Raw genomic sequence first — 20,761 nt, 5'->3', positions numbered from 1 at the left:
AACGATCTCCCTTTAAATTCTTCTTCTGCTCGTTAAATGCAACAGGGAAAAAAGGCCATTACAATGAGGGCTGGTCCCAAAGCTGGGTTGCAAGACGACAAACTGAACAAGATAGGTTATCTCCCTGCTGTTTAAATATAATAGGGAAGTAGTGTTGTCTGGACTTGAAAAATGTTCCCTGTGAAAAGAGGAAAGAATGATTGTAGGTATACTTGGTAGACCTGCAACAGTTCATACCAAGGGCTCGAGAAATTCTGAAAAAAACTGGGTGGTATTCATGGGTCTGTATTGATGGGCACACATCTCTGGCACTGCCGTTGGGTCGCTGGGTCCCCAGCCAGAGTAGCAATATCCCTTATTGTGGATTCCAGCTGGCTTTAAATTGGGTTTGTACATTATCCTGGACTCCGTGTAGTTTCCACCAACGAAATGACGGATGATCCTAGATGATAATAAACGAGACACGGGACATTGGAGAAAACCCCCATTGTCCTTCATAGGTAAAGCAGCCCTGTACAAAATTATAGTGCTGCCAAATGTTCCTGCACATGCCCCAGAACTCACTGTATTGGGTCCAGGGTAGCTTTTTCTGGGTTGCTGATGCGGTGACGTGAACATTACTGTGGGCCAGAGGTACCCCTTGCTTTGCCCTGCAAACTTGGTTGAGAAATCCCTACGATGGAGGGTTGGCCCTGCCCGACCTCAGACTACCTCTGGGCATCTCAACCTCTCGTGGTTAATGACTGGGCTTTCTCATCACTGCAGTAGCCTTCGCCGATGGTGGCCAGTTGAGCAATGGATTCAGTGGGGTATTTCCAGGGCTGTATAGCAGCGTTCCTGCCCCCGATACCCCTCACTGACCGAGAAGGTGGTCCTCCTTTGGAACAAAGCTATGAAAAAATTGCCTTTGAGGGGGGGGGTGAGGGGTTGGTACTAGAGACCTTCTGGTGGGAATCTGATACACTGTCAGAACTGAGAGCACTAGAAAGCAATCAAAAATGGGCCCTAATCGGAATAACAAAACTGGGAGATGTATGGGATGCACAGGGACTCAGCTCATCCGATGAATTACAGACGGAATATAAGATGGCTACCAGCCAGCACTGAGCTGGCAAATTATCCATAACAATATAGAGCCCATCTTTGGTAGTGTGCTTGTCATCTCAGAAATAGAAGGTTCAGAATACGTCCTGCTCCAAATCATCAAGGACTGTTTGATAAAAAAAAGATTCCATAGTATTAGAGGCTTCAGTGTGATAGAAGAGGTGAGCCTTGAAAAGAGAAAGATGTGCCAGGCTTAGAAGGTAGAAGAAGGCATAATTACCCTATTGCCTTTGTCATTCTGGAATGAACTTTGTTACTAGAATGAAAGTGTCCATCCTCATTGTATATACCGTGTGCGTTGGTGTCCAGTTCTTGCTTGATTTGGAGGTAAAGGACAAGAAGCTCTTCTAACTTGCCTACGGGTCAGATTCAGGTACAAACATGCTTTTAGCTGGTGTTTATACCGGCTCAGATACTAGCAAATTAAACTTGTCTTTAACAGCAACGTTGTAAAGAAACTGGTGTGACTTTACAGAGACCAGTACTGCCTGTGATATATTGCATCCCTTTTTTCAGATTGTTTTGTCATTTGGGAAATGGACCCTTAAAGCAGGTGCAGGTAACAACTTGGGTACTAGTTTTATTTTCAGAATCTCTCATATATCCAACTTGTGCACAAATTATGGATCTGGGGGTAGTTTGTTTAACACAACCACACTGGTCAATGGTAACCAGAGTACAGATAGGTTGTTAGAGAGACCACGAAGGCGAAGCAGGACTGGCTCAACCTCCAACTGGAGGCATTTAGCCAAAGATCTATTGACATAGGATGGAGATTCGAATATAGGAGTATGACATACACCAAAGACTATTCCCGTCTGATGAATTCTATAGCAGAAGAACCCTTCTGTGGTACTTCCCGTATTGGATGGGCTCTGTAAAATTGGTCTAGTGCTACAGCAGCCTAGGCCATATGACCGAGCGCTTTTTCTCCTAGAGTTACTCGCAAATGTGTGTGCGAGAGGATCCCATTCACAAAAATTGGCAGTAGAGGGCCCTACAATAGGCCCTCTCCCCATTACTGATGCGCTTTTCCAACACAGTGGCACTGCTCTTAACCGAATCCCTCTTCCCTAAGTGCCAGAACATCCATTGTGAGGGCCTCCTTGAGTATTGGTCTTTTCTTTGACAGAGGTAGGAGATGGTTTTTAGCCACTTGGGATACATTTCAGAACATAATGGGCAAGAAGTCACAGGATGGCAGTTCCCCAGGCACTAGATCCATTGTCAATGGCATATGCGGCAGAGGGAGGCAATTGTTTTCTTTTAGCCTATTAAAATCAAATATTAGGATATTAGGAGGCTGAGAGGGAGGGAATGAGCAAGGGAATGCCCCAATGCCTGCTACGTATACTATGTAAAAGTGCTTATTGGAATTGTGAATGTTTTTCTTAACCTTGTTATACTTACATTTGGAATTGCAATTGTTTTTCTCGACCTTGTTATTTTTAAATGTAAAACTCAAAACTTTCTTGGAAAATAAAGGAAAAAAAAACTTTTGAGAAGTGGAACAGAGAAAGAAAACAGCACTGCCAAAAAAGTGGCAAACATCAAGAGATGCAACACCTTCCGTGGTGCGGATACAGTACAACTGAGTATTAGGTTTTCAACAATTCACTTACATTGACCTCTCACTTCATGTATTTTTCTGAAACAAGAACATACATACTGTTCGGAAATGGCTGCGTAAATGTTCTAATCTGGTGAATCGTTTGCCGCATGCTTCACATGGATAAGGTCTCTCCCCTGTGTGGCAACGAAGGTGGCGCTTCAGATCTGCTTTCCTCTTCACCATATGAGTGCAGAAGGGACACTTGAACCTCATCCGTGGCATATCATCTGTGGCAGAAATAGTATTAGTTGAAAACGTATTCAGAACAAAAATATGACAAACTAGTTCAGTGTTATTGTGCTGGTTGTTCTTAGTCCACATATGTTTGGACTAACCATTTACTGTGATTCAGTTACCTTTCTCTGGATTATATTCAAGGAGCATTGACGTTCTTACCCAATGTTCAATTTCAAACAACAAAATACTGTATTTTAGTTGCATCTTGCTCCCTGCCTTCTCCTGCCACAGATTTGATTTGATTTGATTTTACATTTTATAAAGCGCAACGTATGCCCAAGGGCGTCTTGGAGCTGATATAGCATGGAAAATAGAGTACCAACTAAAACTTTACTTTGTATGGCTAATTAGTTTTTAAACAGCCATGTTTTCAGCTGACTTCTGAACAACATTAAAGAGTTACTGTTTTTAATCTGCAAGGGCAAGGAGTTCCAAACCTTAGCCGTGCCAACGAGAAAACTCCTCCTACCCAGCGTTGCTGCCTGTATTTTGGAACTACCAATAAGTATGCGTCTGCTGATCTTAGGATTCTGCGAGGGACATATTTCCTGAGATGTGTTCTAAGATAGAGGGGTCCTTTCCCCTGTAATGCCTTAAATGCAAGACACTGAGACTTGAATATAATTCTCTTCCCCACCGGCAGCCAGTGGAGATCCTTCAGTCGATTGGTTACTGGTTCATGTTTAGGGATGTCTAAGATTAGTCTTGCCGCTGCGTTCTGCATCTGTTTAAGTCTGAACAGGAGCTGTGCTTGGAGTCCTACATATAGAGCGTTTCCGTAGTCCAGCCGTGATATGGCTAATGCTGTTACCACCGTTATTAGAGCATCCATAGGGATACATGGACAGATCTTTCTGATGATTTTTAGGATACCCCAAAAGGTGTAGGTAAGTTTGCTAATTTGACCTTCAAAGGTCAGTTTTTGGTCAAATATGACCCCCAGGTTTCTGACCTTAGAGACTGGTACAGGGCAATCGCCCAGGTCGACCGGCCACCACTTTGGGGACCAGAAAGGGGTATTGTTGCCCAGTATAAGAACCTCAGTCTTATCGCTGTTCAATTTGAGGCAATTCTTCTGCATCCAGGAGTTAATCTGCAACATACAGATATTGAAACGCTCAGCCGTCTCCTCAACATTTTCTGATACCGAAATCACCACCTGTGTATCATCGGCATATGATATAACCGAGAAGCCGCATTGTCTGATAATTTCTGCCAGCGGGGTCACATAAATGTTAAAAAGAGTGGGACTCAGAGATGAGCCCTGAGGCACCCCACATGGCAGCTCAAAAGATTTGGAGATCCTGCCATCCATTTCTACCGAAAATAATCTATTTGTTAGAAATGATGTCAGTAATTTAATGGCACTGACTTGAAATCCCATTTCCACAAGTCTGTCGATCAGAATTTGGTGATTGACCGTGTCGAAGGCCGCCGATAGTTCTAATAGGATCAAGGCGGCCTTCTTTACCTTATCCAGAGATTACCTTAGTTCTTCTACTGCCATCACCAAGGCCGTCTCAGTTCCATGGCCTTCCCTGAACCCATACTGGGAATCATCCAGTAGTTCGCCCTCTGTGATAAAGGACATCATCTGCCTGTTAATCAACTTTTCCAACACCTTGGCGCAGAAAGGAATTCTAGATATTGGCCTGTAGCTTTTAGGTTCTGTTGGATCCATGTTAGCCTTCTTTAATAATGGCCGAACCGAAGCCTTTTTCCATGAGTCTGGGAAAATACCTGACTGATTTATTTCTTGGAAAACTGGTCTAAGTTGTTCACTAATTAGTTCTGGACATAGATGAAAAATTTTTGGACGCCATGGATCCGATGGAGCCCCTGCCCTGGTTGTCTTAACTACTTGGACAATCTGTTCATCTGTTGGTGGGAGAAAAGAGAAAGTTGGAACATTTGCTGAGGAGTGGAAGCCCGGCGTTTTTATTTCCACCGGTTTATTTATGCTATCCCTGAACGTTTTATACACTTCCTCCACTTTGTGGGTAAAAAAAGACTCCAAGTATATTGCAGAATTCAGGGTTTTCTATTTTTTGCAGGTTCTCTGGAAGTTTGTCTAACTTTTTCACTGTATTGAAAAGCTCCTTACTGGAGTTTTTAGATTCTAGGATTTTTTGGGTAAAATAGTTACTTTTCTCCTTAACAATAATTTTTTTATAATCAGATACACTAGTAGCATAATCTCTTTTCCTTGCCTCTGTGTAGTCGGTTCTCCAAAGTCTTTCAAATCTTCTACATACTTTTTTCTGTTTTCTGAGTTTATCCGTGAACCGTGGCTCGGATGGCTTTTTCCTTTTTGATCGTAGCCTCTTTTTAGGGACAGTTAGGTCTACCGCTACTTTGATCCAGGAATTTACCTTATTGACCATATTGTTAACACCTAGGTCTCGCTTTGGTTTAGTGGTTTCTAGCCGAGTCTGAAAGTTAGTGGAATTTATTTTGCTCCAATCCTGATAAGTGACTATGCCATGAGCAAATTGTGGTGTTATTGGTTGCTGGGTGTCCCGTATAATAAATAAAACGGCTTTGTGATCTGACCAAGTCACTAGGGTGATTTCCAGCACTTCTATCCTATTGTTTGATGTAAATATTCCATCTAGGATATGTCCTGCCTTGTGAGTTCCTTGTTTAACCAACTGTCTCAAGGAAAAGCTGGCCATTCCATCAATAAGTGTGGAAATGTTGTTATCATCTATCTGTGCACAGTGCACTTCCTTCAAGCAATCTTTTCTTTTTCTCTAGCACTGAACCGAGCTAAACCCCTTGCTCCCCGTGATCTCTATTAGCCTTTCTGCTATTTGGTCCTTCAAGCTATCTTTATTCTTAAACTACTTTGAACCACAAGGGAAACAACCCTTCTTTCCCTCTGTAAACTCCCCAACCCACAGCCTCTACTTCTGTTGCTTCCTTCTCCTCAGTCTCAAGTTTCACAGAGCCATGACATAACACATACATAATATGAACAAATACTGCTTGTATTACCAGACAAACCTTTAAGTTCTTGAGTAGGCAAAACATCAACTCGGTAACAGTTTTACATTCAAAAGCTCAGATATTTCACTCTGGATTGAATGCTAAGCAGGTTATATGCGCAAGTTACTTACCTTCAGTAAAGCTACTTCTGGTAGGGAGTGTATCTAATCACAGGTAGCTCACCTTTTCAATATTCCCCAGGCGCCATAGGTGATCTGGAAAAATGTCAGTAGTACCTCGGCTTACCATCAGGTGGTGCTATGTGGCTCTGCATTGATGCATTTCTGCTCCGGAAATTATGTGGGGGCCCATATAGACGACACCCCTGCACGCTGACATCAGTTACTTTCGAGCTGGCCGGCTCCTAACAGCAGAACCCCAAGAGCGAGTTGGTCATGATCAGTGTGCAGATTCCCAAACTTGGGATCTTCTTAATGGTTAGAGTCCAACCACAGATTGGGGAGGGTCGGTGAAGAATCTGCGGCTAGGTAGAGCCTCTTTCTGAAAGAGCGTTACCGAAGGAAAGTGGTACTTCTGATAGAGACTTCTAGCTGCAGATTCTTTACCATTTGAATAAATACCAAAGCAGTACCTATTCAGAGGCGGGCCTGTGAATGGACTCAAACCAGAAAATCCTGCAGGACCGAACAGGCAAAGTAACCCTCTTTGTGAACATAGGTGTCCAGACAATAGTGCTTCGTGAATGATTGGATGGGCACCCACGTAGCTGCCTGTCACACGTCAAGGACAGGAACTCTGTGCACTAGGACAGTGGTAGCAGCTTTGGCCCTGGTAGAATGAACACTCAGTCCTTCTGGCTGCTTTTTAACCAGTGTACAGCAGATACAGAGCACGATCCAACAGGAGATAGTTCTGTCCTGCACAGGTTTGCCTTTTTTTGCTCTAGCAAACCCCACAAAGAGCTGATTTTCCACCTGAGATTCTTTGGTGCGATCTATGTAGAAGGTCAGCTCTCTCTTGCTCCCCTCAAAGCTCTCTTAGAGGGTGATGCAGAGCATAGAAAGCTGGCGGAGTGATGATTTGATCAGGATGGAATGGCATCAGAACGTTTGGCAGAAAGGATGACTGATTCTGCAAAACCAGTTTGTCTAGAGAAAAAGGTTTCAAATGGAAGTTTAACACAAAGTTCCAACAGCTCACTCACACACCATGCCGATGTGATGGTGATGGGCAACACCAACTTGTAGTAAGGAGATGCCCAGGTCAGCTGAGAAGCACCGCAAACAGAGTGCTCAATAAGTAAGTGAGAACAAGTTTAAGGTCTCATTGGGGCATCACAAACGGAGAAGGGGAAACATATGTTGTAGCTCTTTAAAACAAAACTGCATCACAAATGGTGGCTTAAACATGGAGAGCTGCCTGGCAATCGAAAGAAGGCTGAAAGTGCTGAACTATAATCTGTGCCCAAAGCAAAGGCTTACCAGGCAAGAGAAGAAACAAATAGCAATACATCAGATAACTTGGCTTTGAGGAGGTCAATCTGTCATGTGCTGCACCAAGCCGCAAATTTGTCCCAACCACAGCAGTATACAGTTTTTTAGTTGAGGGATGCCATACTCCCAAGATGAAATCAACCACCTCAGGAGGAAGGTTAAAGGTGTTCAGTCGTCGCCACCTAATCTCCAAGCATGAAGGTAGAAACTGTGATGACTCGGGTGTAGGACAGTGCCCTTTTGCCGAGACAGCAGCTCCTCCCAGAGGGGCAGCTTGATCAGAGGACAGATGCTCAAGCCTAGGAGTTCTGGATACCATACTCTCCGTGCCCAATCCGGAGCCACTGGGATGACTTAGGTCTGGTCATTTGTAATATTCTAGAGAACTTAGACAGGAGTGATATTGGCAGAAAGTCATACAGGAGTCTAGAGTTCCTTTCAAGGCAGAATGCGTCTTTGAGCGAGAGAATCCTTGGAAGCTCCAATGCACAGAAAGGGTGACATTGCATGTTCTCAGTGGTGGCAAACAGATCAAGCCAAGAGTTTCCCCATTCGGGGAATAGACCTTGCACCACCTCTGGGTGTCACTGACACTTGTGATCCGCTAGGTGCCCGATGGCTGAGCTTGACTGCCCTGTCATTAATGATCCTGCTAGGTGATTCACCACAGGGAAGATGCCTAGGTGGTCCAGCTATTTCGAAAGGCTCAGGCCTCAAGGAAAATGGTTGGTGACCCTACCCTGCCCTACTTGGTGTACCAACCCAGCCCTTCTTGTTGTAGTACCACATGGCGGTGGTGTTGTCATTTTGCACCTGTACCAGCCTCCTGTTGAGGAATTTAATGAAGGCTTTCAACGCCAAGTAGATGGTCTTCAGCTCCGAGATATGGAGTTGGAGTCTGCTGGAGACTAGAGGCCTCAGATCTCAACCTTTCAAAAATGGCTGGCCCAACCCAGAAGCGATGCATCAGTTACTACTGTCAGATTGAAGATGGGCCCACGGAGACTTCAGATTCTACTGCAGGGCCCAAATATGCCAACCGGCATGCTCTACCAGCAGGATGCAGGAGACCATAAGTCCCAGCAGTCACATAGAAGACTACACTGAAATCCAGGACCGAGGCTGAAAGACCAGATCATAGTCTGAATGTCCTGTGCTCTCTTTCCTAAGGGAAATGAAGGAAACCAAAGCTTGTCCAGAATGGCTCAGATGAAAGGGAGTATCGGACTCAGTGTGACTTCAGCACATTGATAGTGAACACCTTAGATTATAGGAGGTATGTTGAAGTCAGGAGGTGGCTAATAACTGCCTGCAGCAAGCCCTCCTGCAAAAGCCAGTCATTGAGTTAAGAGGAAGACTGGCACCTCTGAAGGTGCACTGCCACCACCACCATCACTTTAGCGAACATCTATGGGGTACTGATGAGATCAAAAGGGAGAACAGCAAACTTAATATTCTCCTGTCCTGCCACAAACCGCATGTAACTCCAGAGGCCCAGGATGGGGAAATAGAAATGGCTGTCCTACAGTGCTTAATTTGAGACAGTGTTTTCCGGTGCTCTGCACAGGCACTTAATCATCAACACCAGCACTTGTGCCAGCTGTTTGTGTAATTTAGAGATGAGTAGGATAACAGTTGTTTAATAATTGAAAAGAACCAATGCATGTCACTCATACCATTCTTTGAGCTTTGAGGGCCACTAACAGTCTGAATTGCCTCTGTTGTAGCAGTGTGATGGTTAGTAGTTGTTTAGGTACCGTCACTGGCAACAGCTATCAATGGTGCGAGCACCAGCCAAGGGCATTGGAATTTTTTTTTTTTTTTTTACAAATTAAGCACTGGGACTGTCCTACAACCCAACAGTACCAAGCAGTCTACACAGTCGAAAGCAGACAAGGCCCAGGCGAGCATTTTGATTTTCTCCTTTGGAGGACACAGGCCTTCATCTTTCCTGGGCACCAGAAAATAGTAGGATTAGCAATCACAATCTACATCTGCCACAAGGGTTCTCTCAATAGTCCCTTAGGCCAAAATGGTTTGCACTTTATGCTGGAAAACAGAGAGACAGTTCTCCATAAAACACTGGGGAGGGGGCAGGGGTGAGAGCAGGATTACTGCAGAGAAGAAAGGAAGGAAGGGTAAGTATAGCCCCTTAAAACATTTGTAAATCCCACCTGTCCACAGCATTCACCTGCAACCCAGTAGGATCAGTGGATTCGCCTCCCACCGGGAGGCTGTGCTACTATAAGGGAACACTAAAGAGGTGTGGCCGCAGCAGAGGCGGCAGACTGAGCGGCCCATTGACCTTGGCAGCAGGGTCGGTGGGCACCACTGCCTTGACCGCAAAATTGCTGGGTTCCCTTTGGAGACTAGACAGGCTGACAGTAGGGAGCACCTCGGCCAAAGTAACAAAAAGAGTGATGGAACCTTTGCAGTTGGCGAGGTGTGGCGAAAAGGCCCAGAGAGTATGCAGTAGCCATGCTCTCTTTAAAACGCTCGCTATATTGCTTTGGTGTTTTTATTGCACAAAATACAGAGAGCACAGCAGAAAGAAAAGTATGTTATATCTAATGACACATTCAAGACTTCAACCAGTCGACTCCTTATAATTGAAAACACTTCATATAATAGTTTAATCAGTTCAGTTCAGTTCAGTTCAGTTCAACTTTATTCGGATACAACAGTACCCATAAAAGCACACTAGACAAATACATCACAATAGTTAATACAAAAGATTAAAAATACAATATACAAATTCAAAAGTGACTTGTGCAAAACTGTCCGTCATGTCAATGTGTGTGATTATTAAAAAAGAGAAACACTTCTCAGTTTATATTAAACAATATCAAGGGTCCATCATGGATCTCCGCGCCCTTGTTGCGGCTTTTAGGAAAGCGCTAGTGCGGAAGATAAGTTCAACATCCTCTAAATCTATCATTGATCTATCATTGATCTATATGCGGCCTCCAGACTAATTGGTCTTCTTTTGTTAAAAAAGGGACATAGAAACTGTTTAAAATATTTGATATAGTGTTTACAGAAAAATATGAAGTGCACAATAGTTTGCTCACTTCTCCCATCACAAGAGAACAAATTAAAATTCGAATTTGGGCTATGACCCATTGGGAAGAAAAGTACAGATCGAATTGTGCCAGCTCTTGAACGGAACAGTAAACTCATCTCCCAACGGCTCATTGGTAAGGTCAAATATGTGTGAAGCGGATGCCTATACCGTTTAATGGCCATGTAGTTGCGCACAGTTATTTTCCTGGTCTCTCTCACCTCCCGCTCATCCTTATATGGGGAGTACAGGGTGTTCTGCATTTTCTTTTTTGCGACTGAGGCTTCTAATGTGGGGTCCCAGAAAATACTTTCCATATTTATACTGCGCAAACTACTCAGCACACCACTCAGCCATGGGATCTCTAAGCCCTTATCACAGCGTAAACAGTCCTTGATAATCAGCTGTGTCAAGGAGGCTGCTTCGTTTTGCCATGCTGCAATCCACATTAATGCCGGACGTGCCCGAATGAAATCAGTTATAAAATTAATGTTGTGCTCTTTGTGGCAAATGTATTGAGGGGTAGAAATGTGGGTGTTCAATAATTTCCTGCAAAACCTATTTTCTTCCGGCTGGATTCCTGAGCAGTTGGCCGTTCCCAGATCTCGGTGCCATATGTGGCCACCGGGGTGCACTGAAGTTACATTTTTTTCTGTACAGCAAGTTCAAGTTCAAGTTCCAGTTCCAGAATTTATATAGCGCACTACTCACCCAGAGGGTCTCAAGGCGCTTGGGGAAGGGGTTCATTATTTATCGAATAGTCAGGTTTTAAGTAATTTTCTGAAGGAGATGTGGTTCTGTGTAAGGCGAAGGTGGGTGGGGAGTGAGTTCCAGGTCTTGGCCGCCAAGTAGGAGAAGGATCTACCTCCCATGGTGGATCTTTGGATGCGCGGGATTGCGGCGAGGCCTTGATCGGAGGATCTTAATTGGCGGGTGCGTGTGTAGAAGGATAGTCGAGTGTTGAGGCATTCGGGCCCTAGCTTGTAGAGGGCCTTGTGTGCGTGGGTGAGGAGACGGAATGTTATTCTCTTGTTGACGGGGAGCCAGTGGAGGCCTTTCAGGTGGCCGGTAATGTGATTTTGGCGAGGGATGTCCAAAATGAGTCTCGCTGATGCGTTTTGGATACGTTGGAGTTTTTCAGTAATTTGGCTGTAATTCCGGCGTAGAGGGTGTTTCCGTAGTCCAGTCGACTCGTGACTAGTGCGTGGGTGACAGTTTTTCTTGTCTCGGAGGGGATCCAACGGAAGATTTTTTTGAGCATACGAAGTACGTTGAAGCAGGAGGATGAGACAGCGTTGACTTGTCTGGTCATTGAGAGTGAGGAATCTAGGATGAAGCCCAGGTTGCGTGCGTGATCTGTGTGTGTGGGTGCTGTGCCCAGAGCCGAAGGCCACCATGAGTCGTCCCAGGCAGAGGGGGATGATCCTAGGATGAGCACCTCCGTTTTGTCTGAGTTAAGTTTTAGGCGGCTGGTTTTCATCCATTCGGCAACTTCTTTCATACCTTCGTGAAGATTGGTTTTGGCGGAGTTAGGGTCTTTGGTGAGGGAAAGGATCAGCTGGGTATCGTCAGCGTAGGAGATGATGTTAAGGTTGTGTTGACACGCGATGGATACGAGTGGACTTATGTAAACATTGAAGAGGGTGGGACTGAGTGATGAACCTTGTGGTACACCGCAAATGACTTCGGTAGCCTCGGATTTGAATGGGGGAAGTCGTACTCTCTGGGTTCTTCCGGCGAGGAAGGAGACGATCCAGTCCAACGCTTTTCCTTGTATTCCGATATTGTTGAGGTGTTGTATGAGGGTGCTGTGAGAGACTGTGTCGAAGGCGGCGGAGAGGTCGAGTAGAATGAGGGCCACTGTTTCTCCGTTGTCCAGTAGTGTTCGGATGTCGTCTGTGGCTGCGATGAGGGCGGTTTCGGTGCTGTGTTTGGCTCGAAAGCCGTTCTGTGAGGGATCAAGGGAGTTGTTGTCTTCGAGGAAGGCGGCGAGTTGGCTATTGACGGCTTTCTCGATGACTTTTGCCGGGAAAGGGAGGAGGGATATTGGGCGGTAGTTTTTGAGTTCAGAGGGGTCTGCTGTGGGTTTCTTCAGGAGGGCGCTGACTTCGGCATGTTTCCAGCTTTCTGGGAAGGTAGCAGAGTTGAAGGAACAGTTGAAAATATCACGGAGGTGGGGTGCGATGATGGAGTCTGCTTTGTTGAAGATGTAGTGGGGACATGGGTCGGTTGGCGAGCCAGTCGGGGTAAGCTTAAGATCTAATTGATGGCCTTTGAGAACTTGCTCCTGGCGTGAGCTAAATGCTCACTCCAGGAGCTGTTCGCAGCAAAGGCCAATCCCAAATAAACAAAGGATCTTACAAAGGTCATTTTATGTCCATCTATTATAATAGGGCATATGTCATGCTTCCCCAGGCCGCTGCTCATTAAAAATGATTTCTTAAAATTTACCCGCAGGTCTATATTTTTCATGTAGCTATTAAAATTTTGGACAAGAAGACGCAGTGAATTTGGGGTACGGCTTATAAGAACCGCATCGTCTGCGTAAAGCAGCACAGGGATGGGTTCTTTGTTAATATATGGGGCATCTTGGGGGGCCAATCTCAGAGAGGCATTTAGGCCGTTGATGTATATGATAAAAAGCAGGGGGGCCAACATACATCCTTGTCTGACCCCCCTGCCAACATCAATAGGCCCCGAAACCTCTCCGCCCACTTCGATTCTTACTTGGGCCTTAAGACCTCTATACAAAAATGCTAGAAAATTCACCAAGGTTTCGTCCAGGCCTCCCTCCAGAAGGATGGCCCACAGCCTTGACCTATTCACTAGGTCAAAGGCTCTGGACAAATCCATAAAAGCCATATATACCGGGGATTTTTTGGCGATAGCATATTTACCAATAATTAGGTTTAGGTTGAGGCAATGTTCCTTGGTTCCTACCTTGTCCCTAAAACCCAACTGGAAAGGATCTAAGATGTTGCTTGTTTCTATCCAATTCACGATTTTGTTATAGAGGACTCTACCTAAAATTTTGAGGGTGTTGTCTATTAAGGAGATAGGTCGGTAGTTGCATGGTGGAGATCGATCTCCCTTCTTGAAGATCGGGACTATTATTCTTCTGGCCCAAGTCTAGGGTATCTTTGCCAACGACAAGTTATTAAAAATATTCAGAAGCAGCGGGGCTCAAAAGGCCGGATTCCATTTAATCCAATGTATAGGCAGCCCATCTGGAACTGGCGCTTTGTTGCCTAAACTTTGATTGATTGCTTCTACGACTTCTTAAATACTGATATCTATTGGTGTTGGATTACCTTCAGTACGGGTTAAATCGCATTGGGATAGGGCAGAATAAATAGCTGAAAATGATTCACCCATGCGCCGCTAGCTATATACAACTAATCGGCGTCAGGGACCGGCCCATGGAGCAGACTTCCCTGACCGCCGCCCAAAAGATGTTACCATATTTTAAATTAGCTGCGTCAGACAATTTGTCCCATCGTTCCCTTAAAACTTCATTCTTTCTACATTTAATTGCCTCCTTATATTCATCTCTTGCCCGCTTAACTCCCACAGGGCACTTTGGGGTGGTAGTTAATGCCCTGCGTAGGTTTCTATCCGCTTGGGAACAGTCATGGTTGAACCATCTAGGGGTGAGTACTACCTTCTGGGGAGGTTTAGAGAGGATGGTTTTGACCGTCTGGCAAATCTTCCCAAAATCCTCAATTACCTGCGCAGGTGGAGATTCTAATGAAAGGCAGGAATCGATAAGAGGCATATTTCCCTTTACCAATTTCCTAAAAATATCCAAATTATCGGCCCCCTTCCAGCACAATCTTAGGTTAACGGATGATACGACTAAATTAGCTGCCCCGCATTCGGTCTGAAAAATCGGCCGTCGGGCTGTGCATATATATTGCTTTGGTGTTTTTATTGCACAAAATACAGAGAGTACAGCAGAAAGAAAAGTATGTTATGTCTAATGACACATTCAAGACTTCAACCAGTCGACTCCTTATAATTGAAAACACTTCACATAATAGTTTAATCATATCTCAGATTACATTTCAGTATTTAACCACCAGTATTGTGCTTTTGGTTTTCACATTGGTAAAGTACACCTAGATATACAATCAAATTGATATTGCATAATGAGGCCATGATTGAAAAGCGGATGAAGTATGTTGGTAAGGATAAGAGTTGAATTGGTTCACATTCGTTAAGATGAACTAACCAATTGTGTCAAAACAACATTTCTGATAGAGACTTCTAGCCACACATTCCTCGCATTTTGAATATTCCCCAAAATATATTGCTTTGGTGCTTTTATTGCACAAAATATAGTGGTATAAAAATACATTTCACACGAAACCATGAAATTGGGGCAATATTTCAGGATTTTCGGTGAAATACACATTTTACCATCATTATCGCTGCTTCCCTCAAAGTACTCTGCAGACCTTTAACACTGTGAGAGCACCCAGTATTATACGGCATGGAAACCAAATAATACAGTATGGTTATATAGATTATTCAGTAATAAAATACAAATAATGTGGCAAATTCTGTTAATATTTGTATCCATTTGTGATAAGCAACATATTGGGTGCAATCTGCAAATTATGCAGCAAGTGCTGATCTCAGGGATGTTTATACTGCATTTTACTAAACTACAGAGAGTTGTCCACATTGCCTGACTGCCTGCCTGATTGCCTGACTGCTGAATTTCAGTTTTGAATTAAAAAAAAAACATTAGTTTATTATTTCAACACCTAACTATGACATTACTTTTACATTTGGCTTTTTCAGTAAATACATTAGTTGAAACTGGTACTTTACTTTGTAACTACCTATTTGTAGCATTTAATGCTGTAGATTCACATACTTCTGCCATCTAGTGCTGGACCCAGACATTTGCAACTATTTCCAAGTCTTGATTCACAAGATCTGTGGTGACTTCCCCCTTAGTCCACAATGCACTAGTACAATGACTTCACCTCTGATATTTCTCCTGTCCAGCTGCTGAGTGCTAACAAAAGTGGAGCATAATACTAAAGACAGGTGTACTGTGTATTGTAAAAGTGTAAAGTGATAGAAAAGTCTAAAAACATCTGATCATCCCTAGCTTTGAGGAGGAGGGTGGAAACATATGAATCTTCCTTTTTACACACTACAAACAAATAGTTACAGGGTAGCATTTTATAAGTACTTGTGGCTGTAGATGCACATGTTCTGCATTGACTGTAAAGTAGATTTTCTCCTCAGCTGTGGGTAGCGAGTAGAAGATGCAGATATTATAAGCAGGGTTCTTAATACAGTTAAGCCAACTATAGCCTTTTAATGGGCTTGGATGTCCACAGAGGAGTGTGCTGTGAAAGTGTTTGGTGTTGACTAAGTAGTAGTTTTACAGATGTCTACTAAAGGGATGTTGCCTAAAAAAGCCATGGAGGTACCATTTTTGCAAGTGAAATGAGCTCTGGCAGTGCAGCTAGTGGGCACTTGGGTTTGGCATAACAGGTGTGTATGAATTTGAAAAATATATCTCGCAATGTCTGACTTAGAGATGAATGGTCACATTTAAGGCTTGGCAAAAGCTACAAAGAGTTGTTTTGTTTTAAGGAAGGACTTGGTCCAGCTGATGTAGTACATGGGCGCCTTTTTAACATCTAGTGTGTCAAAAGCCCTTTCAACCACAGAGTCAGGCTGCAGGAAGAAGGCAGTAGCTAAACTCTTTGATTAATATGAAAAGGTGACACTGCCTTTAGCAGGAACTTGGAATGGGCTTCAACAATCACTCTGTCCTTGTGAACCTGAATGAAATGTTCCTTTATGGTTAAAGCTTGTAGTTTGCTGATGAGCTTGAGAGAAGTGATTTTAATTACCAACTTCTGTGACCAGAACTGGACAAACCTGGAGTGTAAGGGTTCAAAACCAAGACTTTCAGGGGGTCTATGTGCTTATTGATGCAGTAGTAGACACACCTTACCCACTTTGCCACATAACAGGCACATATAATGTGCCTGTGCAACTCCTGGAGATTAAGCAAGCACTCCTATGGGAGCTTGAGATACCAGAATAATAGGTCATCAGGTGCAAAGTTGCTAGGTTGGGCTGTTTGGGATCTAGATGCCTGAGTTGGCATTGAAGCTGAATGGAAGGTACGGCCTCAGGAGCAGCTTTCACATGTGGGCTGGTTGACATCTGTAGCATCATGCAGTACCAAGGTTGCCTGGCCCAGGTTGAATCACCTAGGACGAGGGTCATGGATATCGGCCTCAATTTCCTGGCCTGGAACAAAATAAAAGGGAGAGGAGGGAAAGCGTAATATAATATCTTGGGCTAGTTCATCCATGTGCAGTGTCCGTGGACTCTGGGTGTCAGGATTCACAGCAAACAAAGGCAGTGCATAGCTGCTACATTTTCAGGATGCTTACATGTGATGTTTCCATGTCCGCATCGGGCCTTTGTGTAACATTGACCTACCTCATATGTGACACTTTGAGTGGCACTTTTTTCAAGCTATTGAAACAAGAAAACTGGTGTAATACTGAGATCTCCGACTCCAGCATTGTTTTATCGATTTGCCTTGTGGGTACACATTATAAAAATTTAATTTCTAAAATGATGTCTACCAAATCCATTGGTTGTTAGAAGGAGGGGGTCATCAAGGGGAAATTAATTACCATTACTATACGCAAAACAAAATTCTTAGACTGGTAATTTCCTACTAGTATACATTGTAGCTTCAATGGTGCCACGGGCCAGAATGGTGCCTGTCCGCTAGATGAGTGGCGAAATTCAGTCGTAACTGGGGTCCAGTGGGCCCTTCTACACTACTTGGTAGATACACCCTGGCTGAACTGCAATGCTTTAGGAACTCCTTCGCTAAAGACCTCTCAAATGTAGGCATTGGATGAGGATAGCAAGATGAGAGCTGCACTGAACAAACAGCAAATGCATTAGCTCTGGTCTACTTTAACAGACTTGATGGTGAGGGACCCATGAAAACGGTGCAAGTGTATTGTACCTCCTGTAGTGACCTCTGCAGTCGTAAAACAAATGGATCACCACACCAGCTGTGATCATGCCTATGTTAGCATGTACAATGGCAGCTCTAAAAGTTACCAAATCATACATGAGTAAATCACTCAATATAGTTGTTTCCTTTTCATTTTGGGTCTTGTAGCCCAAAAGCTCATGGCTATAAGTCACAGAATGCAAAGTAAAAAGAATAAGTAAAATCCTGGATAGGTGATCTCATGCATAGGGGTGGGAAACCATTTTTTAAAAATATTTCTTTATTGAGTTTTTATGCACAAATACAAGACCGTGTCTCTACGTGAATCGTTCACCAATAATTATTGTAATAATCTCTTAAATTCTCGCATTATTCATGCCCAACAGTTCAGCTGCCCCAAGTGAGTTTATTCCAGTTCCTGCTGGATAATGCAGCCCAAATAATTTATCACGAAAACAATATGCAAATACATTTTCATAAGCATGTTTAAAAAACAACAACTAATGCGACGGCAATACATAAATTTAATCAAAGATAGACAATGCTAAATGTTCCCTCAGGTCTACCAAATCTCCCAGGTATGGTACAGCAGGGCATCACAGGAGGCTCTCTGTCGGGGCTTGATATTAGACTGTGCCTCCAGAGGGATCGCTCCTTACCAGTTGTGTCAAGCCTGCATCTGTCCCCTCTTGTGCCTGATTCATCAAGTATGTCTGCAGTGGTTCCAATATATCACGAGGTCTAAAACTAGGGGACAGTAGCTCTGCATATGTGGTAAGCTGCTCTCTGCCATATGTGAGATAATGCGAAAAAACGATGGATTTAGACCCAGATCTCTTTACTGGGGTGAATTTTTGACATTGTTCTGCATTCTGTCCATCAACTGTGGTTCTTGCATTTGTCACCCCGAGTGGGATGGGTATGCTCAGACGTGAGTCCCATGCTCTCCACACTACTGGAGTCAAGCTATCCTGGCTGAAGACGGCTGATAGCCAGAAACCGGTCCTAGGATGCTTGATTCCGGTTCAGGAAAGACATGGCTTGGACTGTTCCCATAAGGCACAGGTTCAAGGCTAATTTGCATATGGCCATGTCTGAAATGGGGTGGTGTGGAGTGCAAAAAAACGATGGATTTAGGCCCAGATCTCTGTACTGGGGTGAATGTATTACATTGTTCTGCATTCTGTCCATCAACTGTGGTTTTTGCATAGATCATGCATTCATACCTTCAATTTCGGAGCATGTCGTCTCTCCCATTATATGAACCCTTTGCTTAGCCAGTAGGAGACAGAATGACACGTATTTGCCAAAGTACACCTCTGTCTCTCTTGTGTATTCCAATACTACAATGAGCAGTGTGAGGTCAAGTGGGTGTCCTATCATAACGGCCAGGGCACCCTCAACTTCCTACCAGAAGGCTTGTATTGGCCCGCAGACCCAGGCCGGATCCAGGAAATCTGGAAAAATAGACTGCTAACTACATTCATTCACATAATTCACATACTCAACTCTTGGCATCTTGGTCACACGGGGGTCACCAGTGGCAGACTTTTATTTAAGATCACTGTGGGCCTAGAGTCCTTGTCTTACAACGAGTCGCTAGTGGCACTGGCTCGCTCCATTTATGTACTGGATCACACTCCTCTCCGTCTCTCAAAGTAGTTGTGCATTTCCTTTTCAGTTTCCTTGGCCCTTCCCCTTCTTGGTTCCCTTGTTCCTTTTGCCTAGTTCCTTTTTAGGTCTCGCTGCGAAAAGCTGTCGCTGAGAGCCTATAGCTGTCAGTTCAGCCGACTTCATCCGCCAAGGACTGGAGACAGGAGCTGGCCACGCGCACCACGCGCAGCATTGAAACAGCATGGCAGAGTCATGGCAGAGTCGGATTACGACGCGCGCCTTAGGATTTGGTCGCGCGCGCGCGTGAGGTTCTTAAGTTTCGGTTTCGTTTTTTACCTCGGAGACCCGGTGTGAAGAGGAGCAGGGCAGCGGGAAGTTTGGGCCGAGCGTCGGCGACCGCGGAGGAACCACGACGAGCAGCAACGGAGGCGGAGGAAGGGGTAATACTTGTTTTGTAAGTCCAACCACAGCGTCAATAAATCTGCATGCTTCTGTTTTTGTCTTCCCTTAAATAGTGGCTTGCCCGTTTTAGGTATTTCCTTTCCTTTCGTTGTCGCATTTTCTGTCGAGTTTTCTGCCCCCGGCATGAGAAGCAGCAGCACCCGTTGCACTGAGAGGAGTCCCGCCCGCGGTAGCATTAGTAGCGGCGGCGTGGTGCAGCCGCCTGGCCTCGCCGCCATCTGTGATACTCTGGGGGCTGGGCTGCCGTGCACCCCTTCTCCACCCCACCAACCCTCCAGGGACCCGGCCGCGGGGGGCTTCATCTGCAGATCTTCGCACTCGCGGACAGGCGAGAGTGTGAAACTGTGATTCATAATAGCTGTGTGTCACTTATGAACACGGGCGTGTGCCCAGTGGGCCAGGGCAGAGCGAGGCCTTCTCGCTCCTTCTGTCACCCCTGGCGCACCACTTTAACAATGCGTGACATCGCTGGCAGGCAGCTCTGTGCCTACGTTGGCATCACACCTGCCTTGGCACGTGTGTTAGCAGGAATGGGTATCGAAAGTTGTGCTGGCGTTATAAAATCAAAGGACACACACTGTCAGCTTTATACTAAGTACCTTCTGGCAGCTTTATCAGCTGCTAATCTTTTAAAATGGCGGCGGGCCCACCCATTGAACAAAAAGGCAATTCTCATTTTGATTCCGTTAAATAACTGAATGCACAGCCGCCATGGGCCTCCCCGGGGAGACGAAGATGCTCTTTTCAGATGCAGATGTCCACCTATATATAGCTTAACTGTGGCTTTAAACCTGTTTCCAGTCGTTCTTAATTTGGCCAGTTTATCAGACAAAGGAAATGAAGAAGGGTGAATCTGTATGCCCAGGACCACACAGTGTGGTAAATCCGGAAACACAGCTAGAAATGTTAGTCACAAAACCACATCTCCACTCAGGCGTTTTGAAGTCTCTAGCTCTTAGCATCTTAATTAACTCATTTCGTCGCCCCTTTCTTCCCCCAGAAATTAAAATACGCGGTAGTGGCTAGGGGATGGAGGGATGGATAGATAGATAGATAGATAGATAGATATATATATATATATATATATATATATATATATATATATATATATATATATATATATATATATATATATATATATATATATATATATATCCTTCTCTTTTGGTTCCCTTTGCCGATACCGCAGCGCTCAGACGGGTGCGGCGCCCTGC

General features: G+C 44.5%; 1 protein-coding gene across 1 annotated transcript in view; it reads right to left on the bottom strand.

The window, feature by feature from the left end:
- ZBTB8A (zinc finger and BTB domain containing 8A) overlaps window positions 1–20,761 on the bottom strand; it is a 178,850-nt gene that overhangs the window by 14,405 nt on the left and 143,684 nt on the right. Inside the window, exon 3 of the mRNA XM_086955702.1 lies at window positions 2,774–2,943. Coding sequence (XP_086811828.1) covers window positions 2,774–2,943 — 170 coding nt within the window. The remainder of the gene's footprint in view (window positions 1–2,773; window positions 2,944–20,761) is intronic.

This window comes from Lissotriton vulgaris, chromosome 2_1 (genome assembly GCF_964263255.1).
Source record: "Lissotriton vulgaris chromosome 2_1, aLisVul1.2, whole genome shotgun sequence".
In the NCBI taxonomy this organism is placed as follows: Eukaryota; Metazoa; Chordata; class Amphibia; order Caudata; family Salamandridae; genus Lissotriton; species Lissotriton vulgaris.
Note: the sequence above shows the minus strand (reverse complement) of the source record. Positions and strands in the feature narration are given on the sequence as shown.